The sequence below is a fragment of the Pongo abelii genome, chromosome 5 (assembly GCF_028885655.2).
Source record: "Pongo abelii isolate AG06213 chromosome 5, NHGRI_mPonAbe1-v2.0_pri, whole genome shotgun sequence".
Lineage (NCBI taxonomy): Eukaryota > Metazoa > Chordata > Mammalia > Primates > Hominidae > Pongo > Pongo abelii.
Genome location: NC_071990.2, coordinates 30,357,482 through 30,380,242, shown reverse-complemented (window position 1 = coordinate 30,380,242; position 22,761 = coordinate 30,357,482). Strand labels below are relative to the sequence as shown.

The 22,761-nt window shown below is 45.4% G+C and overlaps 2 protein-coding genes and 1 long non-coding RNA gene across 32 annotated transcripts in view; 1 reads left to right on the top strand and 2 right to left on the bottom strand.

Moving 5' to 3' along the window:
• Positions 1-1,005: 1,005 nt before the first annotated feature.
• Positions 1,006-3,090, bottom strand: RPP21 (ribonuclease P/MRP subunit p21). Of its 4 annotated transcripts, none has more exons than XM_009241615.4 (5): positions 2,629-3,090; positions 2,459-2,559; positions 2,284-2,366; positions 1,299-1,431; positions 1,006-1,150 (listed from the first exon to the last, which is right to left on the bottom strand). In XM_009241615.4, the coding sequence occupies exons 1-5, from the start codon at positions 2,683-2,685 to the stop codon at positions 1,090-1,092; spliced, it is 435 nt and encodes a 144-aa protein (XP_009239890.3). In that variant the 5' UTR covers positions 2,686-3,090; the 3' UTR covers positions 1,006-1,089. The 4 variants fall into 4 exon arrangements, with proteins under 4 accessions (XP_009239890.3, XP_009239887.3, XP_063581242.1 ...); XM_009241612.4 differs by having other exon boundaries at positions 1,306-1,431; positions 2,629-2,787; XM_063725172.1 differs by having other exon boundaries at positions 2,459-2,738.
• Positions 3,091-4,129: 1,039 nt separating this feature from the next.
• Positions 4,130-21,516, bottom strand: TRIM39 (tripartite motif containing 39). Of its 16 annotated transcripts, none has more exons than XM_054556736.2 (10): positions 20,926-21,064; positions 20,226-20,275; positions 18,866-19,019; positions 18,144-18,603; positions 17,028-17,123; positions 11,893-12,123; positions 7,932-7,954; positions 7,503-7,592; positions 7,244-7,359; positions 4,130-6,150 (listed from the first exon to the last, which is right to left on the bottom strand). In XM_054556736.2, exons 4-10 carry the CDS (start codon positions 18,594-18,596, stop codon positions 5,603-5,605), a joined length of 1,557 nt encoding a protein of 518 aa, XP_054412711.2. In that variant the 5' UTR covers positions 18,597-18,603; positions 18,866-19,019; positions 20,226-20,275; positions 20,926-21,064; the 3' UTR covers positions 4,130-5,602.
• The window catches only part of LOC112133794 (uncharacterized), a 56,342-nt gene continuing 53,134 nt past the window's right edge, over positions 19,554-22,761 (top strand). For 2 of the 12 annotated variants that reach the window (XR_002915398.3, XR_010140467.1), the window contains exon 1: positions 21,059-21,773. This is a non-coding gene — a long non-coding RNA (uncharacterized LOC112133794). Of the gene's footprint in view, positions 19,886-20,811; positions 21,774-22,761 lie in introns of those variants that run through there. The other 10 variants (XR_008526711.2, XR_008526712.2, XR_002915403.3 and 7 more) reach the window with 10 other exon arrangements.

Sequence of the window (22,761 nt, the reverse complement as noted above, 5' to 3'; positions counted from 1 at the left end):
TCCAGCCAGACACTTACATATTGGGATGCTTTTGTAGAAGCCAGAGGGGATGTAAGAAATACAACTACCCTGAGACAGCCATGCTGTGAGAACATCAAAGCTAGCGAGGGTGCAAGGCTACTTGGAGAAGCAATGAGGTGCTAAACATGTGAGTGAAATTTCTTGGGTCTTCCAGACCACCTACGAGCTAAATGCAGCTATGTAAGCTGATTTCATATGGAACAGAAGAACCACCCAGCCAAAGTCTTTCAGAATTCCTAGTTCACAGAACTAATAATAAATCATTATATTTTAAGCTCCAACTTGATGAAGTGATTTTTTTATACAGCAATCAATAAGCAAACACAGGGTCTATAAGAGAAATAAAAGAAAACTGCATTCTGGAAGTAGTAAATTTTGTTTGTATGCTTTTAGCATAACCTTATTAGCTGGCATTTGGCAAAAAGGTCAGTCTAGGAATTCTGTACTTCAGTAGGCTTTCTAGGGATATCAAAGAAAACATTTTAGTTGTTTATTCTTAAGAAAACTCTGAGAGTTTACCTATGGGACATAATTGCAAAAAGTCTGTCGGTGTCCTTTGTTAGCATCTTTGACTTTGTTAGTTCAGGTTTGCACCATTTCCTTTATCAGAATTTTATTAAAGACAACTTTGAGATTGGGAAAAGACCTGAGTCTTTTCTGACTATGAGTGGGCCTAGAGGATACAAACACTCTCTGCTGCCCCATATTTTTCCCCTTGTTTAAAAACAGCAGCAGTGGCATCATTCTCTCCAGCTCTTCAGTCAGCAACTATGGCTGCCCAAACATGGAATGCCCTAAGGTGGCTCAGGACATTGATAGGGAACTGGGGCCATGGCCTTGGAAATGCGAGCTGCTGAGTGAGGCCAAGTGGTCTATGGAAATCATGATCTCCCTGCATGGTGGGATTACAAAGGTGACCAAGAAACACAGACAGAAACAGAAGAAAATGGAATTAAGAGTTGAAATACCCACAGAACAGAATCATGGAATGTAAAACAAGTAAACTTTATTTGGGAGATGGAGTGAATCCATCACCGGTTACTGGAACCCTGAGTCTGCATTTTCTCCTCAGGAAGGTGGTCTGAAATGGAGTGGGCTGTGTTTGGCAAGGGTTGTAGTGGTTTGGAATCTGAGTAAATGAGCAGAATCAGAGAAGCAGAATTAGTTTTCTGACTGTGGTACCTCTCACACCAACCCAGAACCTGTCCATGTGTCCTCTTCACTCTACGTTCTCCATTGTCCCTATCCTCTGGGGTGTCCTCCATTTTCTCCCTCACCTCTCACCTGCTTGGCTCCCGAGCTGGGCCTCAGGCCTGTCTCCCCACAGTAAATGCCCGGGATCATTGAGGAAGCGTTGGCTGCGCTGGCATGTTAGGCAGGTCTGTACGGTCCAGCGCTGTCCCCTGCAGCCTATTGTGAACATGGGAAAAAGAGTGTCCACGTTTAGAAGTAACGGTCTCTTGCTGCCAGTTTTGCCTCCAGTGTCTTTCAGTAGGTATCCCCACTCCCCCACCACACCCCCAATTTGAATGCACATTTGATGGTGTCAGGCCTCGGCATAAGCTCCATCGATTTCCTGGCACTCTTTAAGATAAAGTTCAAACTCCTTAACAAGACTTCAAGAACTGGCCTGTTTCCCTCTCCAGTCTCATGGCTTGCCTTCCTACCTCAAACTCCAGCCTTCTGAACTCTCATTTCCTTGACAGCACCACAAGCTCTCTTGTCTCAGCGTCTTCACATATGCCTAGAATTTCCATCTCTCACTCCCTTTGCTTATCATGAACTTTGCCACCACTGGCATGAGTAAGTGAGCTTCTACTCCCCAGTTAATCTTTTTCTACACCATTTTGTTTCTTAGTTTGTCCCATCAGACCGTAATTTCAATGAGAATAATGAATCTAGCACAGTACCTGACACATTTTAGAAAATAAGTATTTGCTTAATAAATGAATGTGATGGGAATCATGACCTCCACAAAGCCGAATAACATCTATTATTGTGCATGGGTGGGGTTGCCTCTTAAAAGTTATTCTTTATTGTCCACACTGGAAGAAAAAAAAAAAAGCCGAGCCCAAACCCTAGTTTGTGCAAGTGGCGTTAGCAACTTAATCCAAACCCGAAGAAGGAAGACTCCTGCGAATCCCACACCCAACATCCATCTAAAGTGAGAAAGGCGCTGTTGGCCTCCCAGTGCCCGCCCCCCACCCCGCCCCCCCGCGCCCCCAATGCTCTGCAATCTTCCACCTCGGTTGGAGCACTCACGTCTCTGGCGCTGGGTGCAGGTGAGGCCCGGGACGAGGAGGGAAGAGCAGCCTCGACAGAGAGTCCTCTTCACCGAGGGGTCCCTGGGGGCGGAGAAGGATAGTGGTCCGGCGCCCGCGCTCCCTCTCGCGTTCCTCCCGCGTCCCGCCCGCCGCCGGCCCAGTGGCTGTCTCACCGCCGCAAGACGAGCCGCTTCGCAATGGTCCTCTCAGTGTAGCAGTAAAACCTCGCCAGCGCCTGGTTCTCGGGGTCCTGGGCAAGGACACAATAGGCGGCCTGCGGGAGGGGAGCGGTCACTCTGGGACGCCGAGCACCGTCCCCGTGGGGCCCTTGTCGCAGACTCACCTGGTACAGGAAGTTGAGCCTCTGGAAAGCCTCGCGGTCCTTCACCGGCCCCGCCATCAGCGCCGCGCTCCAGGGCCGCCCGCAGCCCCACCCCTCGCACAGCCCCGCCCGGGCGTCCGCGCGAGGCCTCCTGGGAAGCGTAGTCTCCGCGCCCTCGGGCGCCTCCCGGAGGCCTCACAGACTCATCTGTTTCTAAACCCAACCCCAGCAATCCATGCCCAGGGTCCCTTTATGAATTTTCAGTGCTTTTGTCTTCCTCAAGCTCATGACCAATTATATCACGTAGAGACCTAGTGGAGCAGGTGAGGATCTTAAATCGGCCAGACATTTTCAGGACAGAAGCCTGGTCTCTTTACGTAGCTAGGTTGGGGAGATGGTTATGTGCAATTTATACCCAGCTAGAGCTTCTGCCCTACTCTCCTGAGGTCCGAGGCAGATGCCTGTAAGATCTACAGACGGAAGGCACAGAGGTAATACATTTAAAAAAAGCACTGGTGCCAGTGGGGGTGAAAGTGGGAAGGATCATGAGGGTGCTGTAGGGAGGGAAAAGGACTCCCGGTCCTCAGAAAGCAGAGTTTACTCCTACTATTCCACCTACCAAAGAAACACACTTCCTGTTATGCAGTGCTGGACACACAGTGGGTGATCCTTACTTTCTGAGTGAACGGTTTCTAACTCCTAGGCTTAGGTACAGCACAGAAATCTGTCAACAGCATCCCCTGCCCCTGAAACTTCACCCCACTCCCCACAATGACATTCACCTCACACCCCTCCCTCTGACCTCTTCTATCTTCCATTTCTTCTGTCTGGCGTCCTGTGACTCATAGTGACTATCAGTTACTGAAGTCAGAAGCAGAGGGACATGAATTGGAGGGGTAGATTAATGAACCCTGAGATGGGGGGGCAGCATAAGTCAGGAGAGGATAAGACTTCTCTCCACTTTCAGACCCAGTGCCAGGCACGGGGAGACAAGCAGGGCTGCAGCTGGGAGGAAGGACATGGCTCAAACCTCCTCTGGAACTAGTTTCACAAGGGTCCTCAGACTCAAATGAGAGAGGTGTGTTTAAAATGTAAGATGTAAGCTGGGCGCGGTGGCTCATACCTGTAATCCTAGCATTTTGGGTGGCTGAGGGAGGTAGATTACTTCAGTTCAGGAGTTTGAGACCGGCCTGTCCAACATGGCAAAACCCTGTCTCTACTAAAATTAGCCAGGTGTGGTGGTGCATGGCTATAGACCCAGCTACTCTGGAGGCTGAGGCAGGAGAATCGCTTGAACCTGGGAGGCGGAGGTTGCAGTGAGCTGAGATCACCACTGTACTGCAGCCTGGGTGACAGAGCGAGACTCTGTCTCATAAATAAATAAATGAAATGTAGATGTCCAGGCCCACCCCAGACCTTGACTAACTACTAAGGGTGAGACCCAGGAACATGCATGTTTAACACCCAGTGATTCTTACACATCAGTACAAGGCTGTCACCAAATTACCACACAACACAGAGATCACTTCAGTGGATCCTTTGTTCCATATTATTTTAACCAACCAACGTATCTTGCCACAAAGAACCACAGTCAAGGCACAAAGGTAAGAGGAGGAGAGTCTGGACAAAGTCCTGTTGAGGTGGTAGGAGGAACTGAAATGCCCTCAGTAAACTGCAGATTCTTCTCTCAGTCATTTCTGTGAAGATTACCCGAACAGCAGATAATCCAAATTGGTTTAGTTTGGTTTGGCATGCATCACTTTTACCTTTTATGACAACATATGTACCCTATAAGTTGTTTATTTTGGCCTAACATGAAAATCATTTACATTCTCTGAAAAGGGAAATGGCAAAGGGTGAGGGATGGCAACAAACAAGCAAAAGCCTGGCTTAACATCAGTTCCAGGCCAGATGCACACAGGCCAAAGGAAGTTGCCTATCTGGCCCTTCCCTATATACCACCCTCTTCCACCCTGTCCTTAGGGTGAGAAAGACTCTATAACTTTTCTTCCTTTCTGGCTTGGACACCTTGGCCAGGTAAGAAGGCTGACAATTTGGGAGTAGCTACTTAGTAACATTCTTTAAGGCCAGGGCTTTGGATACAAATACCCTTCTCTTTCCTCTAATACCTGACTCTCCGTTCCAAGTTCCCTGGGAACACCGTGAAAGGATAGATGTGTCTTGCAGGATCTCTTCCACCTTGCCTCTGGAGAGGAGCAAGGTGACTGACTTATTGGTATAAAGAGGCAGGCAATAAGCCAACTCTGCTGAAGGCTGAGGCAGGGACCTAGGGGTTCTCCTCTGCTTTCTTTTCAGCCTCTCCTTCTCCCCACATTCCTACCTCTGGCCAATCCAACCCATAATGGCAACCTTACCCTTGGAATAGAAGACTAAAGAAACCTCCCTCCCCTTCATTAGTCTCTAGGAATCTGTTCCTTTAGCCCACTTCCCCGACCCTTCTAGCCTTGTTGATGTCCAATCTCTGCCCTCAGAAAAACTCCTCAATATCTAGACCCATGAGAGCATCTGTCATTCATCTCTCTTGAATTTAGAGGTACACAGACCCCTGTGATCTACCTCAAGAAGCAAGACTATCCTGGGTCAAAGAACCCCCTAAAAAGATGTGCAGGGGTTTCTTTTTCCTCCTCTGGTTTGAGCAAGTCAGACCCTCACAGATTTTTTGTTTCTGGAAAAGCCTCTCCTTCCTTCCCAACCCGTCCTTGTGCAACAGAAAACCTGATGGACTTCAGGGTAGACAATCCTCTGGGAACCAGCTCCCTACCCTGACAGTCAGGAGGAAGTCCCAGCTGTGCTCTCTCATCCAGCCCAGTCCTACCTCCCCCTCCGCACAAAACCATCCTAGAAACCGAGGTGTTTCTCCAAGATGATTCAGGACTGGAACCAGGTGGACACGAAGACGTTCCAGCAGGACACAGGAAGGAGGCCCGTAGCACTTGACCCTGCCTCACCCCAGTCATTCCCACATCCCAACCTGTCACTCCCAATCTGTTGGGGGCCTGATGGTAAGTGGTGCAGCATTCTTCCGTCCAGCCCGGATGCCTGGGTAGAAGAGGGGCCAAAGTTTCTCAGTAAAAGTATCAGTGAAGGTGTAGATATGAGAGCGGTCTGTGACATTGTAGAAAGACAGTGTGCCGGCCTCATAGTCTAGGAAGATGCCTACCCGCTTGGGTTTCACCTTGATGTGCAAAGGGGTAAAAGGTGTGGTGGTGGCTGCATATTTGTCCCCATTCCATAGCCGCACCCGCCAGTAGCCAGTCTCAGGGAGTGGAGTCAACTCGCCCTTTCGGCTCACGGAGTCCCGGCATACACCCACTGCCCAGTGGGTCTTGTCGCCCACCTCCACCTCCCAGTAGTGTCGACCTGAGGTGAAACCCTCAGTAGCCAGGACGCAAGGGTAGAAGGTGAAACGCCTTGGTGTGTCAGGGAGATCCCGTAGTCTTGTCTCCACGAACTTGACACTCTTACGATCCTCTGACAGGACTAGGTTAGGATGAGCTGTCTCAGGGTCCAGGGTCACATCCGCTGGCGGGAGAAGCCAGAGTGGGGAGCTAGATGAGGATGGGAATAGCTAAATGCCCCTGCCTCACTCTTCCAGCCTGCCTTTACAGAGCCTGGTCCCTTAAAGGTCCCCAGAACAACCTGGTTTGGTTAACTTTCTCAATCCATGGTGTCACCTAAGGGAGGGGAGAAAGCAATGGCTCACTTCTCACACTGATCCTAAATAAACAGATAATAATCTCTTGAGTCTGCAGTGGCTGGTAATCTAGGTTCCCACCTGGTCCTCTCTTCATCTCCCTCTGACATTATCATTTATCTCACTATGTAGAGAAGTACAAGGTGTAGTCTGAGGGGCAGAAAAAATGGAAAGTGTTAAGAAGGATGCAGAGCAAGACAGCATATGGTCTAGGGATAGGGTGACCATGTGTCTGTTTTCCAGGAACTGGCCTGGTTTATGACTATTTTTCCCTGCATATTCACATTAATATAATGACACTCCCTTTCAGTTACTTTCTTTTTTCTTTTTTTTTGAGATGGAATCTCACTCTGTCCCCCAGGCTGGAGTGCAGTGGTGCGATCTCAGCTCACTGCAACCTCCGCTTCCCGGGTTCAAGCAGTTCTCCTGCCTCAGCCTCCAGAGGAGCTGGGATTACAGGCGCCCACCACCACATCTGGCTAATTTTTATATTTTTAGTAGAGATGGGGTTTCATCATGTTGGCCAGGCTGATCTCGAACTCCTGACCTCAAGTGATCCGCCAGCTCTGGCCTCCCAAAGCGCTAGGATTACAGATGTGAGCCACCGCACCCGGCCTTTCAAGGCTATGCAAGTTTACATGGTAAATTATATAACCACTCTACCCGATGACTTTGGCAAATTATTTAACCTTTCTGGGTCTCTATTTAGAAAAGAATGGACCTAAGAGTAGATAACACTTAAGGCTTCCTCTCACTCCAAGTTCTGTGACTCAGGGTGAGACTAAAAGCCAGATAGAGGGGTAGGTGTGTGTGGGAGTAAGAAAAGTGAGACATGGGATAACTGAAACCCATATAAGGTAGGACCTAAAAGCTTTCTTCTCTCTAGTGGTTCCTTCTAGTTTCCTTTTGGGAACAACTTACCAATTAGCTGTTTAAGGATTTTCCTTAGGGCAAAGTACTGTCGGGGGAAATTGCTGAAGTTCTTTTCCAGCTCTATGGATACTGAAGTCACCTCCATGGTCTTCACCTTTTCACATCTAGGAGGGATAGGGAGATAGGGGAAGAAAGGGCAGGGTTAGGGGGAAGCTCCAGGCAAGTGACTATTCAGATGTTAACATCTTTAGGGAAAAATTAAAATTCTCCATCTTCCCATTTTCTTCCTTCTCCCCGAAGAGCTCACCTGTTGCTTTCTTTTACTAATCCAAGGAGAGCCTTATGATCCCGTGGACAGATCCTTGAGAGTGAGCCTCCGAACTTTCTAGGAATATTCCTATGTTTCATGCAAATTGATGATTGTCCTCCCTGCTCTCCCAACCCCTTCCTCCTGCCATCTTGTTTGGACACAATTCTACCCATTGGCACAAGTAGAATCTGATTCTACCTTATCATTCTCCTTCTCAAGAAGTCCTGATGTTCAAAGGGGAAAAGGGATTATTATTCCCAATAATTTGTTCTCTACCTGGCTTCAAGGGCACAATGAACATTCTCCCATACCCTGCCCAGACACTATATGACTTTCCCAACCTTACCCCCAACCCAAACTCCTGACTGTACCCCTCCTCTCTAAGCCAAGACCTAACTCACTCAGAGAGATACAACAATCACTTACTTTTCCAGGGTACTTTTGACATCCTAGAAGGAGGGAGAAAAGAAAGCAATATTGGTCCTGGTATTCAATGGTCCTGAAGGCAAAAGGTTCCCCCTCCTCCCCAAAGTTCCACAGCTATAAAATAGGGCTAGGATAAACTGAGGGTCACACAGTGCAAGAAGAGCTCCAGAGGGACCTGAGTGCACTTCTCCCAACCTAATCCCTACTTTCAACTTCTGGTCATCATGAAGCTTGGTCATTTATATCACTTCCCAATGATTTCTTTTATGCTTGTCTTTGCTCCTCAAGGATGCTGGGAGCTCCCTATAAGGGACAGGGATTGTGTCAATTCTTTCCTCTGTCCCCCAAGTACCAACCACATATCTCACTCTCCTTGAGGATCAGTACAGAGAGTTCCAGACTGGTAGCATAGGAACAAATCACACATTTCTGTTACGGTTTGGTATCCCCTGTCTTGCATTAGTTAATAAACATTAATAACTGGCTGGGCACAGTAGCTCACGCCTGTAATCTGAGCGCTTTGGGAGGCCAAGGCGGGTGGATCACTTGAGGTCAGGAGTTCAAGACCAGCCTAGCCAACATGATGAAACCCTGTCTTTACTAAAAATACAAAAATTAGCCAGGTGTGGTGGCGTGCGCCTGTAATCCCAGCTACTCAGGAGGCTGAGGCAGCAGAATCGCTTGAACCCGGGAGGCAAAGGTTGCAGTGAGCCGAGATCATGCCACTGCACTCCAGCCTGGGCGACAGAGCAAGACTCTGTCTCAAAAAGAAAAAAAAGGAAGAATAAACACATTAATAACTGTGTGCTAACACTGATTTGTGAATACTTGGGGTCCAGAAGACAAAGAAGACAAATCTCTGTCCCACAAGGATTTCCCAGTTTAATGTGGAAGGCAGAACACACATACATGAAAGGCCATAGGAACAAATACCAAGCAATATGTAACATAAAAATAAATGTGCAATGAAGCCTCACCGATTCAAATGCAGGTAATCTAATCTCTAAGATAAAAAATAGGTTCCCTAGTTTTGCTAACAGCATTCATTTACTTAAGAGAACAAAGTATTTCAAACACTTTAGAGGTATTATTAATATATACATATCAAAAGCAACATATTATTTAAACATAATTTCAGGTATACCTCATTTTATTGCACTCCGCTTTATTGTGTTTTCTTGACATTGTGTGTTTTTCAGCTAGATGGTTTGTAGCAACCTGTGTTGAGCAAGCCTACTGGCACCATGTTTTCCAACAGCATGTGTTCACTTCATGTCTCTCTGTCACATTTTGGTAATTCTCACAATATTTCACACTTTTTCATTATTATATCTAGTATGATCTGTGATCAGTGATCTTTGATGTTACTATTGTAATCGTTCTGGGGGCACTGTGAACTGCATCCATGTAAGACGAACAACTTAATCGATAAATATGATATTTTTGTGTGTTCTAACTGATCCACTACCAGCCATTCCCTCATCTTTCTCCATCTCCTCTGGCCTCCCTATTCCCTGAGACACAACGATATTAAAATTATATCAATTAATAATCCTGCAATGGCCTCTAAGTGTTCAAGTGAAAGAAGAATCACATGTCTCTCACTTTAAATCAAAACCTAGAAATGTTTAAGCTTAGTGAGAAAGGCACATTGAAAGCCAACATGGGCTGAAAGCTAGGCCTCTTGTACCAAACACCAAGCCAGGCTGTGAATGCTAAGGAAAAGTTATTGAAGAAAATTAAAAGTGCTACTCCAGTGAACACATGAATGATAAGAAAGTGAAACAGCTTTATTGCTGAGATGGAGAAAATTTTAGTGATCTGGATAAAAGATCACATGATTCCCTTAAGCCAAAGCCCAATCCAGAGCAAGGCTCTAACTCCTTCATTTCTATTAAAGCTGAGAGAGGTAAGGAAGCTGCAGAAGAAAAGTTTAAAGTTAGGTAGGTTGTTTTAAGAAAAGAAGCCATCTCTGTAACAAAAATGTGCAAGGAGAAGCAGCAATTGCTGATGCAGAAGCTGCAGCAAGTTATCCAGAATATCTTGCCAAGATTATTGATGAAGGTGGCTACACTAAACAACACATTTTCAATGTAAACAAAACAGCCTTCTATTGAAGAAGGTGCTATCCAGGGCTTTCACAGTTAGAGAGAAGTCAATGCCTGGCTTTAAAGCTTCAAAGGACAGGATGACTCTCTTATTAGAAACAAGGGCAGCTGGTGACTTTAAGTTGAAACCAATGCTCACTTACCATTTCAAAAATCCTAGGGCTCTTAAGAATTATGCTAAATCTACTTTCCCTGTGCTCTAGAAATGGAATAACAAAGCCTACATGACAGCACACCTGTTTACAGCATGGTATACTGAACGTTTTTAATTTAAAAAAATTACTTTTTGTAGAGATGGGGTCCCGCTATATTGCCCAGACTGGTCTCAAATTCCTGGCCTTAAGCAATCCTCCTGGCTCGACCTCCCAGAGTGCTGGGATTACAGATGTGAGCCACTGTGCCTAGCCTTTACTGAAATTTTTTTGGGGGGGATGGAGTTTCACTCTTGTCACCCAGGCAGGAGTGCAACTGCATGATCTCGGCTCACTGCAATCTCTGCCTCTCGGGTTCAAGCGATTCTCCTGCCTCAGCCTCCCGAGTAGCTGGGATTACAGGTGCCCGCCACCATGCCCAGCTAATTTTTGTATTTTTGGTAGAGATGGGGTTTCACCATGTTGGCCGGGCTGGTCTCAAACTCCTGACTTCAGGTGATCCACCTGCCTCAGCCTCCCAAAGTGCTAGGATTGCAGGCGTAAGCCACTGTGCCCAACCCTTTACTGAAAATTTTAAGTTGAGACCTACTGCTCAGAAAAAAGATTCCTTTCAAAATATTACTGCTCATTGACAATGCACTTGATCACCCAAAAGTTCTTATAGAGATGTAAAATGAGATTCATGTTGTTTTCATGTCTGCTAACACAACATCCAATCGGCAGCCCATGGATCAAGAAGTAATTTTGACTTTCAAGTCTTAATAAATGTATTTCATAAAGCTGCTATAAATAGTGATTTTTCTGATAGATCTGGGCAAAGTAAATTGAAGGCTTTCTGGTAAGGATTCACCATTCTAGATGCCATTAAGAACATTTGTGATTTGTGAAAGGAAGCCAAAATATCAATATTAACAGGCATTTAGAAGAAGTCTATTCCAACCCTTATGGATGACTTTTAGGGGTTCAAGACTCCAGTGTTGTAAGTAACTGCAAATGTGGGTTTTCAAAGATTTTCAAAGAAGTTCTACTGTAAGTAAAATGCTATTAAACAGCATCACATACTCAGAGATATCGTTCATAAAAGGAAGAGTTGAAAGTAAACTTCGTCGTTGTCTTATTTTAAGAAATTACCAGTCAACCCAATCTTCAGCAACCACCACCTTGATCAGTCAATATTGACACAAGACCCTCCACCAGCAAAAAGATTATGATTCCACTAGGAAACCCAACAAATTAATGTGACTTGCTTTATCAAGATACTCGCTTTATTGAAGTGGTATGGAACTGAACCCACAATATCTCTGAGGTATGCCTGTATCCTTTAAACTATGTTCCTGTTCTTTTTCAGCACTACATAAATCAAATTTTAGGACTTAAAAGTAATGGTAACTGCATTTACAAAATTTTTAATGCATAGTTTTTCACTAACTCAGGCTAGACTTCCCTCCTTTCAAAAAAATGAAACTTTTCTTTGGAACAGATTAAGCACATAATTGCTGACAAGAAATAAGAACACAAAAATGATTAGAAGGGGATGGGAGAAATCGCTTTTCCATAGCAAAGACCCTTTGAGTACACCTGGCAGAAAGAACGGGATTTAGAGAAGCAGGCAGAAGAATGAGTATCCCAGGTTGACAAAACAGCCTATGCAAAGCTACACTGCACTCGGCCTGAGGGGCTATGCAGGGGCAAAGGTCGAACCTTAAGCATCTCGAAGCCCGACTGTAAGCACTTGCCCTCCACCTCAGCAGCCAAGTGGGCCAGGTCCCGGCGCTTGTCCCCAAGGTGAGCAGCATTTTCTCGGAGTCGCTGCAGAATGTCCTGTTCCTCTTCTTCCAGTCGTGAAAGCAACACCTGCTGCTCTTCATCCAGCCGCCTATGAAGCTCTTCAAACTCCCTTAAGATCTGCTGTCGGCGACTTTCCACTAGTCTCTGAGAAGAGAGGGAAGATGTTGTATCAGCAGGGTCAGTGTGGTATAAGGAAGCCTTTCTCTCACCCACCATATGTATGAATTAACACAGACTTCCAGTTTCATTGAAAATGGTTTAACAAAGGCTGGGTGTGGTGACACATGACTGTAATCCCAGGACTTTGGGAGGCCGAGGGAGGTGGATTGCTTGGGATGAGAAGTTTGAGACCAGTCTAGGTAACATGGTGAAACCCCAACTCTACAAAAAATACAAAAAAATTAGCTGAGTGTGGTGGTGCATGCCTGTAGTCCCAGCTACTGGAGAGGCTGAGGTGGGATGATGGCTTGAGCAAAGAAGACAGAGGTTGGAGTAAGCTGAAATTGTTGCACCATTGCACTCCAGCTTGGGCAACAGATCGAGATGAAAGACAGAAAGACAGGAAAGAAAGACAGAAAGACAAAGACAAAAAGGAAAGAAAAGAAAAGAAAGAAAGAAAGAAAATGAGAGAAAATGGTTTAACAGAACACTCATTTTTGATTCCATTGGAATTTCCTTCTGTAAAGAATGGCTCCATCACTATCACCTCCCTACTGATGACTTGGTAGTAAAGACCACTGGGGATATATATATTTGTTTTAATTTAAGATAAAGAACTCAATAATATGATGACATTCACTATTACAGATATCAGAGATATCTGTGTTATTATCAACTGTAAAGTTCTAGTTAATTCAATCTGTCGAGAAAAGGAAAATACAGGCTGAGCATGGTGGCTCATGCCTATAAACTTAGTGCTTAGGAGGCCCAGGTGAGAGGATCACTTGAGGCCAAGAGTCCAAGACCAACCTAGGAAACATAGTGAGACCTTGTTTCAACTAAAAAGAAAAAAAAATTAGCTGGGCATGGCAATGCACATCTGAAGTCCTAGCTACTCAAAAAGAGACAAAAAGATGGATGGCTTGAACCCTGGAGCTTGAGTTAGTGTGCCGTGATCACTACTGCACTCCAGCCTAGGTGAGTGAGATTGTGTCTCAAAACAAACACACAAAAAACAACGAAACGAAAAGTACAAATAATAAAAAGTTAAAAATAAGATTGTCATCCTTTGCATATTGCAACACATGCACCAGATAAAAAGTGGAGAACTGGGAAAGTGTAAGAATCAGTAAGAGTTATATGGGTTATTATAAAATATACATATGTAGACTTCAGGGCTGAACTTGTTAAATTGTTTCAAGTCACTTCAGAGAACTGGCAATTCCTACCCCAGGAACAGGTTACAGAAGTTTGTTAGTAATTTAGTTTCTTGAAATTTGAAACATGCTTTCTTTAAGCCAGCACACAGACTTAAGCCTCTAACATTCCTGAAATTTGATAATATAGGACTCAAATACCAGCCATAACACTTTCTAAGAATTATCAGCACATCCTCTCTTCTGCATCTACACTACAGAAGCAATCTTCTGTAAATAACAATCTCCCTAAAGAAAGAATTCCCCAAGCATCATGTGACTGATGATGAAGCACAGTGAAAAGCAGACACTGGGACTCTAGAAGGAAGTGGATAGGGAACGAAAGGCAGGCTTGAGGGTGGCGAGAGAGTGGGGATGCAAAGCCAGGATGGGCCTGACAAGCGTGGCATTTGTGGATTCAAGCTAGTTCCTGGCAGAGGCTGACTAGCTCTTCTAGTTTAGGACCACTTTCTGCTTCACTTTCCATCACTGCCTTCTCAGTGTACATCTGAACAAAATATATTCTCACATTTGCCCTCAATAAAACACAGCCTTTGTGTGTGTGTGTGTGCACGCACACGCATATGTGTGTGCATGCATGTGTGTTTGTTTAGGTATGGGTGTAAGTTTAACATTCATGACTGTGATAAATAGGAAGCAAAAAGGCTCTTCCTCTTATAAACTGGTAATCTCTTCTCTTTTTTTCACTCTATATTTTAGGGCAGTGGTTCTTGATAAAGGTGTTATCACCCTCTAAGGATATTTTGGAAATAGGCACATCTTCTTGTTTTCCATGGTTGGGGAAGTTCCTGACAATGACGCAAGCACTCCTCCAACGTGTGAGGCAATCCGGCATAGTGAACTGACCTGCAACATTTTCTAACGTTCTGCTGGATAGTCAAAAAACATAGGCCTGGGTGGCCCGGTGCGGTGGCTCACGCCTGTAATCCCAGCACTTTGGGAGGCCGAGGTGGGCAGATCACGAGGTCAGGAGATCGAGACCATTCTGGATAACACGGTGAAACCCTGTCTCTATTAAAAATACAAAAAAAATTAGCTGGGCCTGGTGGTGGGTGCCTGTAGTTCCAGCTACTCGGGACGCTGAGGCAGGAGAATAGCGTGAACCTGGGAGGTGGAGCTTGCAGTGAGCTGAGATGGCACCACTGCACTCCAGCTTGGATGACAGAGTGAGACTCCGTCTCAAAAAAGAAAAAAAAAACAAAAAACAAAAACATAGGCCTGGGCTTGAATGCCATTTTATATAGTATAAACACAGAGTATACATGGTTTTACTCTATGTGAATTTTTCAGCAATAGCTGAATAAAACCCAAGATTATATTCCGTTATACTTAGAACTTTACCAAAAGTTATTATTATGAAAAATCGTATCACCAAGAGCTAAGCTACATTTATGGTGTTTCAATCATATTGGCACACATCCATCTCAGTCTGAATTTGTATTTATTGCATTGCTGATATATTACACATATAGGTGTAAGCATATAACCAGCTACACTGTAAAATCTTTCAGGGTAGTCATGCCCAAATATTACATACCACATTTTATCATCAATTATGTTTCATTATATTATATTTGGACATGATAACTCTTTAAAATTTAAAATTATGCACGTAGGTTATTTTACCTGTAATTTTCAGTTCAGCATAATTACAAATTATTTTTTAAAGGGGCATTGAGTCTGATGAGGGAGAAGGAGGGAGAATTCAAATGGTCACAAGAGGAATGTTGGTGGTAGTTTTGGAGACCACTGAAATGACAATTTACAATTTAAAAAACAGGACAGTTCTGTTCAAGCATTTAGAAGGTTTTAAAAAGGTATATTTCTCTCTCTATCCTTTACCTCCAAGAAGGTGATCAACATGAAGAAGAAAGTTAATGGCTAGCAATAAGCACCATTTTCATATTTTTAGGTTTCTTGGAAGGCCCCTAAAAGAACAAAAACTTTAAAAGTTTACATTTCTAACCAAAACTGGTTCAAATTTTAAAATTTCAAATGCTTTGCTAAAATGTATAAGGCACTAAGGTAATAATACTTGCTTTCTGATGAAATGTTGTCATTCATTTAAAAATTCGGGTTTCTATGAATCAAAACTTGTATTTAGCTTCTGGTGATCTCTACATGTCAACTCTTAAAAACTCATTACTTCTTTGGGAAACCTTTAATGAGGCCAAATTTCTATGCTGTCTTCTTATGAACTTGCAGCTGTGCATTCTGTGCCATTACTTATTTTCTCCACTTAACTTTAAGCTCAAGGAGGGCAGGAACTGTGTTTTTGCTCATCACTGTTCCCCAGTGTCAAATACCGGGTTTGGCCTAAACCAGGAGCTTAACAAATATTTACTGATTCACGAAGAACTAGAATTCCTGGTTTTGCCACTTACTGGCTTTATGACCTTGGACTAGTCACTTACCCAAGGTCCATTTCCTTCTGTGCAAGCTGAAGGTAATAATACCTACCTTAAAGAATATCTAAGTTTACCCCTACATCTTACTAAAGATGGCCTCAGGATTTCCTTCTGTCTCTTTCTCGTAGCTTTTCTATGTCTCATTTATCCCAATTTGGCTTGAACTCTAAGACCCTAACAACCCTATAAATCTGGAATGTTATGGATACCTAATGAATTGATGCATAGGACTCAATTCTAGTTATTTTTGCTACAAATGATAATTGTTCACTGTTCAGTGGAAGACAGACACCAAAATACCACGCTACAAATAAGGCAATGCTATAAAAGAGGTGCAAAATTGTATCAAAATTAAGAACGTTAATTTCTGAAGGGTCAGGAAAGGCTGCATAGGAAGTGGCTTTCATCCCGCCTGAGAGATGAATAAGAGCCTATGGTGGAGGATGGGGAGGGGAAGAACATTCTAGGACCAACATCATCTAGCATACTTAAGCTTACTTGAGCTTTAAGAATGTGGTCCTAATGTCATTGGATAGTTCTTCTGAGACTCTTGGTCAGCTCCTTTTCCCTTTCTCCCCAGTGAATCTTCCACATTCTCCTTTCTTCAAGTCCTCTAAGAAACTCCCATCCCTGCCTTCTCAGCAGAAAACCTCCTTTGCTGCTTTAACAAAAAAAGGAGACCAAGAGGCACGAACTCTCTCAGCTCACCAGATGTAAGGTATTCTGTCTGTTCTTCATCTCTTAAATCCCTCTTAATACTTAATTCATGACAAGTAATTTAAGTACAATGTTTAATGACAATCAAGCCTAATAAAATGCCATCATTTTTGAGAGAACTACATTGTTCTTTTTTTGTTGTTGTTTTTTTGTTTGAGACAGAGCCTTGCTCTGTTGCCCAGGCTGGAGTACAACGGTGTGATCTTGGCTCACTGCAACCTCCGCCTCCCAGGTTCAAGCAATTCTCCTGCCTCAGCCGCCCAAGTTGCTGGGACTACAGGCACGTGCCACCATGCCCAGCTAATTTTTTGTCTTTAGTAAAGACAGGGTTTCACCATGTTGCCCAGGGTGATCTCAAACTCCTGAGCTCAAGCAATCTGCCCACCTTGGCCTCCAGAATTGCTGGGATTACAGGTGTGAGCCACCATGCCTGGCAAGAACTGCATTTTTCTAATGAACCAGAACTGGTGGATTAAATAGTGTACAGTTAATTCCCTCATAGGCAAATACCCTTCAGAGCAGCCTACATGGGATTGCCTGCCTTTACCTTGAGCTCACCAGGCTTCTTCTCCTCAGAGGACTTGCAGCGAGTGATCTCCTGCAGCTTCTGTTCCAGGGGCTCCAGACACTTCTGCAGTTTTTCCTGAGGGGTAGGGAGGAAGTGGGAGAGGTGACATTTGGGGTTGACTGGTACACCTGCCATTCAGAGATTAAACCATTTGTTTTAAACCATTTATTTGTTTCCTAGCCATCTTACTGCCTCTTGATCTGACTTCCTTCCTTGCCTGTCATTTGGGATGTCAACTTCCTACAGTCCCTCCTCCTGCCACTAGCCTGTCCACATCACCTTCTCTGCTCACCCAACTGTCCTTTTGCTGAATCTGAGATAGCTGTCACCAATTCTGTGTCCTTTCTCAACTCTCCATTTGCTTACTGAGACAACTGCCTATTACCATCAAAGCAACCTTCTGTACCCTAACATCTTTCTTTAAACCTGTCCTCCCATCCACCTCCATTCACCTAAAATAAAAACATGGTTATTATACTGTAAGTTACCTGAAATCTTGTTTTCAAGAGTAACATAATTAAGCAAAGTATATGATAAAATGCTAACACATTAATATCTCTGTTCCCTTTATTCAAACATTTTCCTTTGTCTCAGCAGTAAGTTAAATGATATGCCATGTTACCCATTACCTGGAGAAGCTGCAAACAATAGAATGGTTCAGCTTAGTCTGGTAGGTATCAGTCTCAAGCGGTATTACCTATGCCCAATAACCAATGTGAAAACAAGGAGCATTCTGAGCAGGCAGGCAGAATGAAGAAACCAGACTACTTTTCAGTTCTTCCTAAGTTTAATCTTTTCCATGTGGTTTCATTCATTTATGAAAAACATGATACCTTCCAAGACCACACATACCAATATTCACCCATAAGACTCATATGTATTGCAAAAGTCAGAGAGAAATTTTAGGACACTTCTCACCATTGTTCTTTTTCAGGCTAGAGGACAACTGATCACACATACTGTGTGCCCCTGCATATGCAGCTCTGAGAATACAAAGTGAGTAGTAGGAGTTTACGATCTCTACGTAGGAAGTATCTCATCCTCTGCCGCTCCTCCCTTTTTACCCACACTGATATCATGTGTCTGCTTCCCCACCTTGTACTCCTGTGTAGCGTCGTCCAGCGGCACAACGGTGTGGGCCCGGTGGGTGTGGGAAATTGCACATATCAAGCATACAGCCTCCTGGTCCTCATAACAGAAAAGGCTGAGGGCCTCATGGTGTTGGGGGCAAAGGCTCTCATCCCGGATCTTCCGCTTGACGGCCTGGAGCTGCTTGGCAATTTCCACCATACTGCCTAGTTGCCGATTAGGTCGGAGACTGCGGTAGCGGGATGTCTTTCGACAGACAGGACAAGGGAAGTCCCTCTCTAGGTCCTCCCACCAGCGGGTGATGCAAGCTTTGCAGAAGTTGTGCCCACACTCAATGATGACAGGTTCCTTCAGATACTCCAGGCACACAGAGCAGCTCGCCTCCACCTGTAAGTTCTCCAAAGCTGCAGCTGTAGAGGCTGCAGAGGCCCCAGCCTCTAACAGACTTGTCTCTGCCATAATTTAACTTGGGAGTGGGGAAGAGGACAGAGAAAATAAAAATATTAATTGGAGGTTTTTTTTTTTTTTGAATCCCTGACCCGACATTTATCCCTATGTTAAGTCCTAACTCCAGATTTGCCCCTTCTTGTTATTCTCCATCTTCTCTTCCAATCAATTCAACCTCTTTGTTTCTCCATTTCCAAAACTTGTGACTCCCAGCCATCAATCTTTTTTTTCTTGTTAGTAAACTGACACACAACCCCCAATTGATCTATCTTGTCTGTTACCTCTGCTTTCTCTTGTTAGAAAGAGAAGCTTCCTTCAACTCTAGCTCAGCATACTTCTCCTGATCCAGGCTCATTCCACTTGTATCTTAGAACCAGTAGTTCCAGACCACTGTATCCTTGTTTGACATACGTTTCTAATAGGTAAGAAAGGAATCTAAGAAGTAAAAAAAGTCATAAAAATATTAACATTTCTTAAATTAACCATATTTTAAAGTTTAATGTTATAAGAGCTTTATGATGAATCCACTGGAGTCTAAGCTTGATTCTCTGACACTGTTCTCTCATTCTTCTAAATCACAATATCCAACCTTTTGGCTTCCCTGGGCCCACTGGAAGAAGAAGTGTCTTGGGCCAGACATAAAATACATTGACACTAATGACAGCTGATAAGCTTAAAAAAAAAAAAAAAAGTCCATGCATAACTTTTGTTCTATCACAACCACACAAGGTCCATGCATAATTTTTGTTTTATCAGCCACCACAGATAAGCAAAGAGAGTCCTCATATTGAAAGGGTTAGATACCACTGTTCTAAAGGCTAACAAATGGAATGAATGAGGCAACGGTAACCTCCTCTTTTCAGGAAAATCTGAAATTATTCTTCCTTTTATCCATCAGACTAGCCTAAAGGAAGTCTGCTCTCTTCTTGGAATGACATTTCATGCAACATTCCATTTCTATTGTGTTCATTTGGACACTCAGAACTGCTGAAAACTGATAAATTATGGCAACTATATTAAATATTACTGAGCTCAGGCCAACAACTTCTTGAAAAGAGAGCAACAAGTCTATTTGTAGTGACTGGAATCTTTCAATATAGCTATTGATAACTAACACCCTGGGCATACTGTGTCTCCAACTAATAGGTTCTGGAGTGGTTGGGAATTAAGAGACACAAAAGAGGCAAAGAGATCTCCCTCAAGTGCAGCCTCAGAAGAATTGGAAATGCATAGGAGAGATTTATAAAACACAAGGCTGGCCCCCCACTCCATCCTTAAAACGTCCATACTTTTAGCCATGGGTAAGTTGATTTAACTATCCCCATAACCCTTTCTCCTCCCGACCTCCATCCTTCTCCAGGGACCTACTGGAAGAAAGGAAATTTGGTAGATCTATGTGCTGAGACAGAAGTGGCCATGTAATGAGGTAGGTTAACAACAATTGTTCCTGTATATATTGGCACACACAAATGTGTTTGATTTGGAGTAGGAACTGATAACTTCTTTGGATTTGAATTTCTTCTGTCAGCAACAGGAGAGACGTTCAGTCAGATGATTTCTCTCTACCTGTGGGAATCCAGCTTTGACTTGGGGTGACCCTACCCCTTCCTCAGTCTTTTACAAATTAAGTGGCCTCCTCACCTGAGACAAGTAGAACTGTATGCACAGTAAGGCACCAGGACGGATCTAGACTGGCAAAGAAATGGTGAGAGAAATGGGGAAAGGGTTAGGGAAGAATGGACAGGACTCTCAACTACGGTCATAGTGAGACCTTGAGTGCCTCTGGGTTAGTCGTTCCTCTCCCTCTACTCCTTGTGTCTCAGCTGAAGGGCAAACTTCAGGGACAATCTCATTTTGTTTCTACCACTGTTCAGGGTCCCACCTTGCGACCCTCTCCTGAGAGGTTGTCCACAACTCTGTCCCACCCCCGTCTCCATCTTCTTCCGCCAGATCTGGGGCAGGGGGATTGGAGAGGGGAAAGAGGAAACGTCGTGGCTAGCAGGGTAGGAAGGGATGCGTGTCCAGGTGAGAAAGAGGTGTGACGTGAAGATGGGATGCCCGCCGCTATGACGCAGCCGAGACCCGCGGTGACTGCGTCAGAGTTTCACCCGGGGAGGTGAGCAGCAGCGGGACGGGGGATCGGCGGGGTAGCCAAGCAACGCCGGACGCGCTGACGTCGCCGGGGCGGCAAAACGTCCGCCCGGGCCCGAGGCGGGCGGAGGCAGCTGTGGTTACGTGCGGGGGGTCGGTGACGCAGTCGCGGGGCGCTGGGACGCGGCTTGCGGAGCCGGCCGGCGGGGGCAGGCCCCAGGCTCCGGCGCGGCGGCGGGACAGCACCTACCTTCCCGGCTTCGGGTCCGGGAGTGCGGGGCGCGGAGCCGCCGGAGCGCTGCCTCCCTCCTTCCTCCTCCCCTTGCCCCCGCCCCGCGGCGCGACACACAATACTCGCCGGAAGCGGAAGCCTCGCCGAGGCTAGTGTCAGTGGAAGCTGGGGTGTCGGCGGGCGGCCGCGGCCGGGTCTAGCGGTGCCTGCGGAAGGAGGAGGAGGAGGAGGGCTGGCGATGAGAACCAGCAGGAGGAATCAAGGGCAAGAAGGGACCCAGAGGGGCAGGTGGCTGAGATGCTGGTGTCCAGGTGACCCGAGGAATCCTCTGGAGATAGAGGCCCGCGCATGCGCGTGCTCGAGCGCTGAAGCCCATTGCCCGCAGGGCGCTGGACTGGCGCCCCGGCCGGCGAGGCTGTCTAGTCCAGGCTCCAGGCCCCGGCTCTGACCAGGCGCCACCGCCTCCCGGTGCAGCTGAAAGTCGACGAAGAGGGCGGGGCGAGGGCGGCTTGTGGACTTCCACACTTTTCCTCTCTTCGGGCCAGTCCGGGGAGAGGGTGGCTAGCTGTGGCGGCGGCCAATTACGTGGCGGACCTGCGGGGCTAAGCTGGCACGTCACTTCCGACTAGTGGAGTTTTTAGCCTTTTAACATTCAAGGATTAGGTAAGTTCTCCCCGCGGTAGACTTAAAATACTCTTTGTCCTGCCCCTGCTTGGCGAAATTTACCGAAATTATCTACCTATCCCGCTGGAGTGGGAGCCGGGAGAGAGCTGGAACCGCGTCTCTGCTGCTCACCTTTGTGTCCTTAGCTCCTTCGCATGGGGTCCGACCGCAACACGTGCGCTGGATAAACGCTTGTTAACTAGGTGAGAGCCAAGGCCTGTTCTTTCCACTTCTGGGGCTGTAACTTGAGTTTCTCCGCAGGAGCAGATAGTGTTTGTGTAGGGACTGCGGACTTTTGCATTACAGTCTCCCTGCTTTGCTCGCCTGCTGCTGGAAGCTTAGCAGGTCTGTGATTTTGGAGGAAGTGGGTGAGGTGATGAGGCTGGGGAAGAGTATGCAGGGTGAGGTATGAGGGGCCCGGGAAGAGGTGATGGGGCTGGGGAGGGGCTAGTAGTGGGTAGAGGTGTGAAGAGGCTGAGGAGGAGGGGTTAGTGCTAGGAGGGGTGTGACAAGGCTGGTAGAAAAGATAGCTTGCTCCGCCTCCCCGCCGCCAGCACTAGTCATGGAGAATATTGATTGAAAGAGAAGAGCAGATTTTGCTGTACTCTCCTCGGTGAGAAAGGGCCCTAATTTCCGGTGTAAGTTGTGCTGCTGTTTACAAACACCCTGCATTATTTAACCTCTCATCTTGGGAGACAGAAACTATTTACTTGCAGAAAATATAATCCAATATCTAAGGTATAAAGATTTGGGATCACACATGCTAATTACAGTTGTCTACCTTTACTGTTCTTTTTTTTGTGCCAAGAATTGAAGAAGATTAAATTTGAGAAAATTACATTTGATACCTTTTTTCACATTACTATGTGGCCGTTAGGGATTTTAGCAGCAGCACTTGTTCTAATTCACAATATGTTTTACTTGTAAGGGTAGTTTGAAAGCCACTAACTGGGCAGTGAGCCTCCTTAGCCGTGGCTTCGGAGGGAGAGAGAGATTTGGTTTTGATTTGTTAATTTGTGGCGCTTAAGATGTTGATAGCCCTCCTTTCTGGCTTTCTGTTTGTAAATAACCAGGAAGAATGTGATTAGACTAAGGAAATTAACAAGAGGAGGTCCAATTCTAAGGACTATGAAGAATGTGCTTGCCTAGAGACTGATATTAAGGGGATTTTATGCTGAATATGGAAGAAAA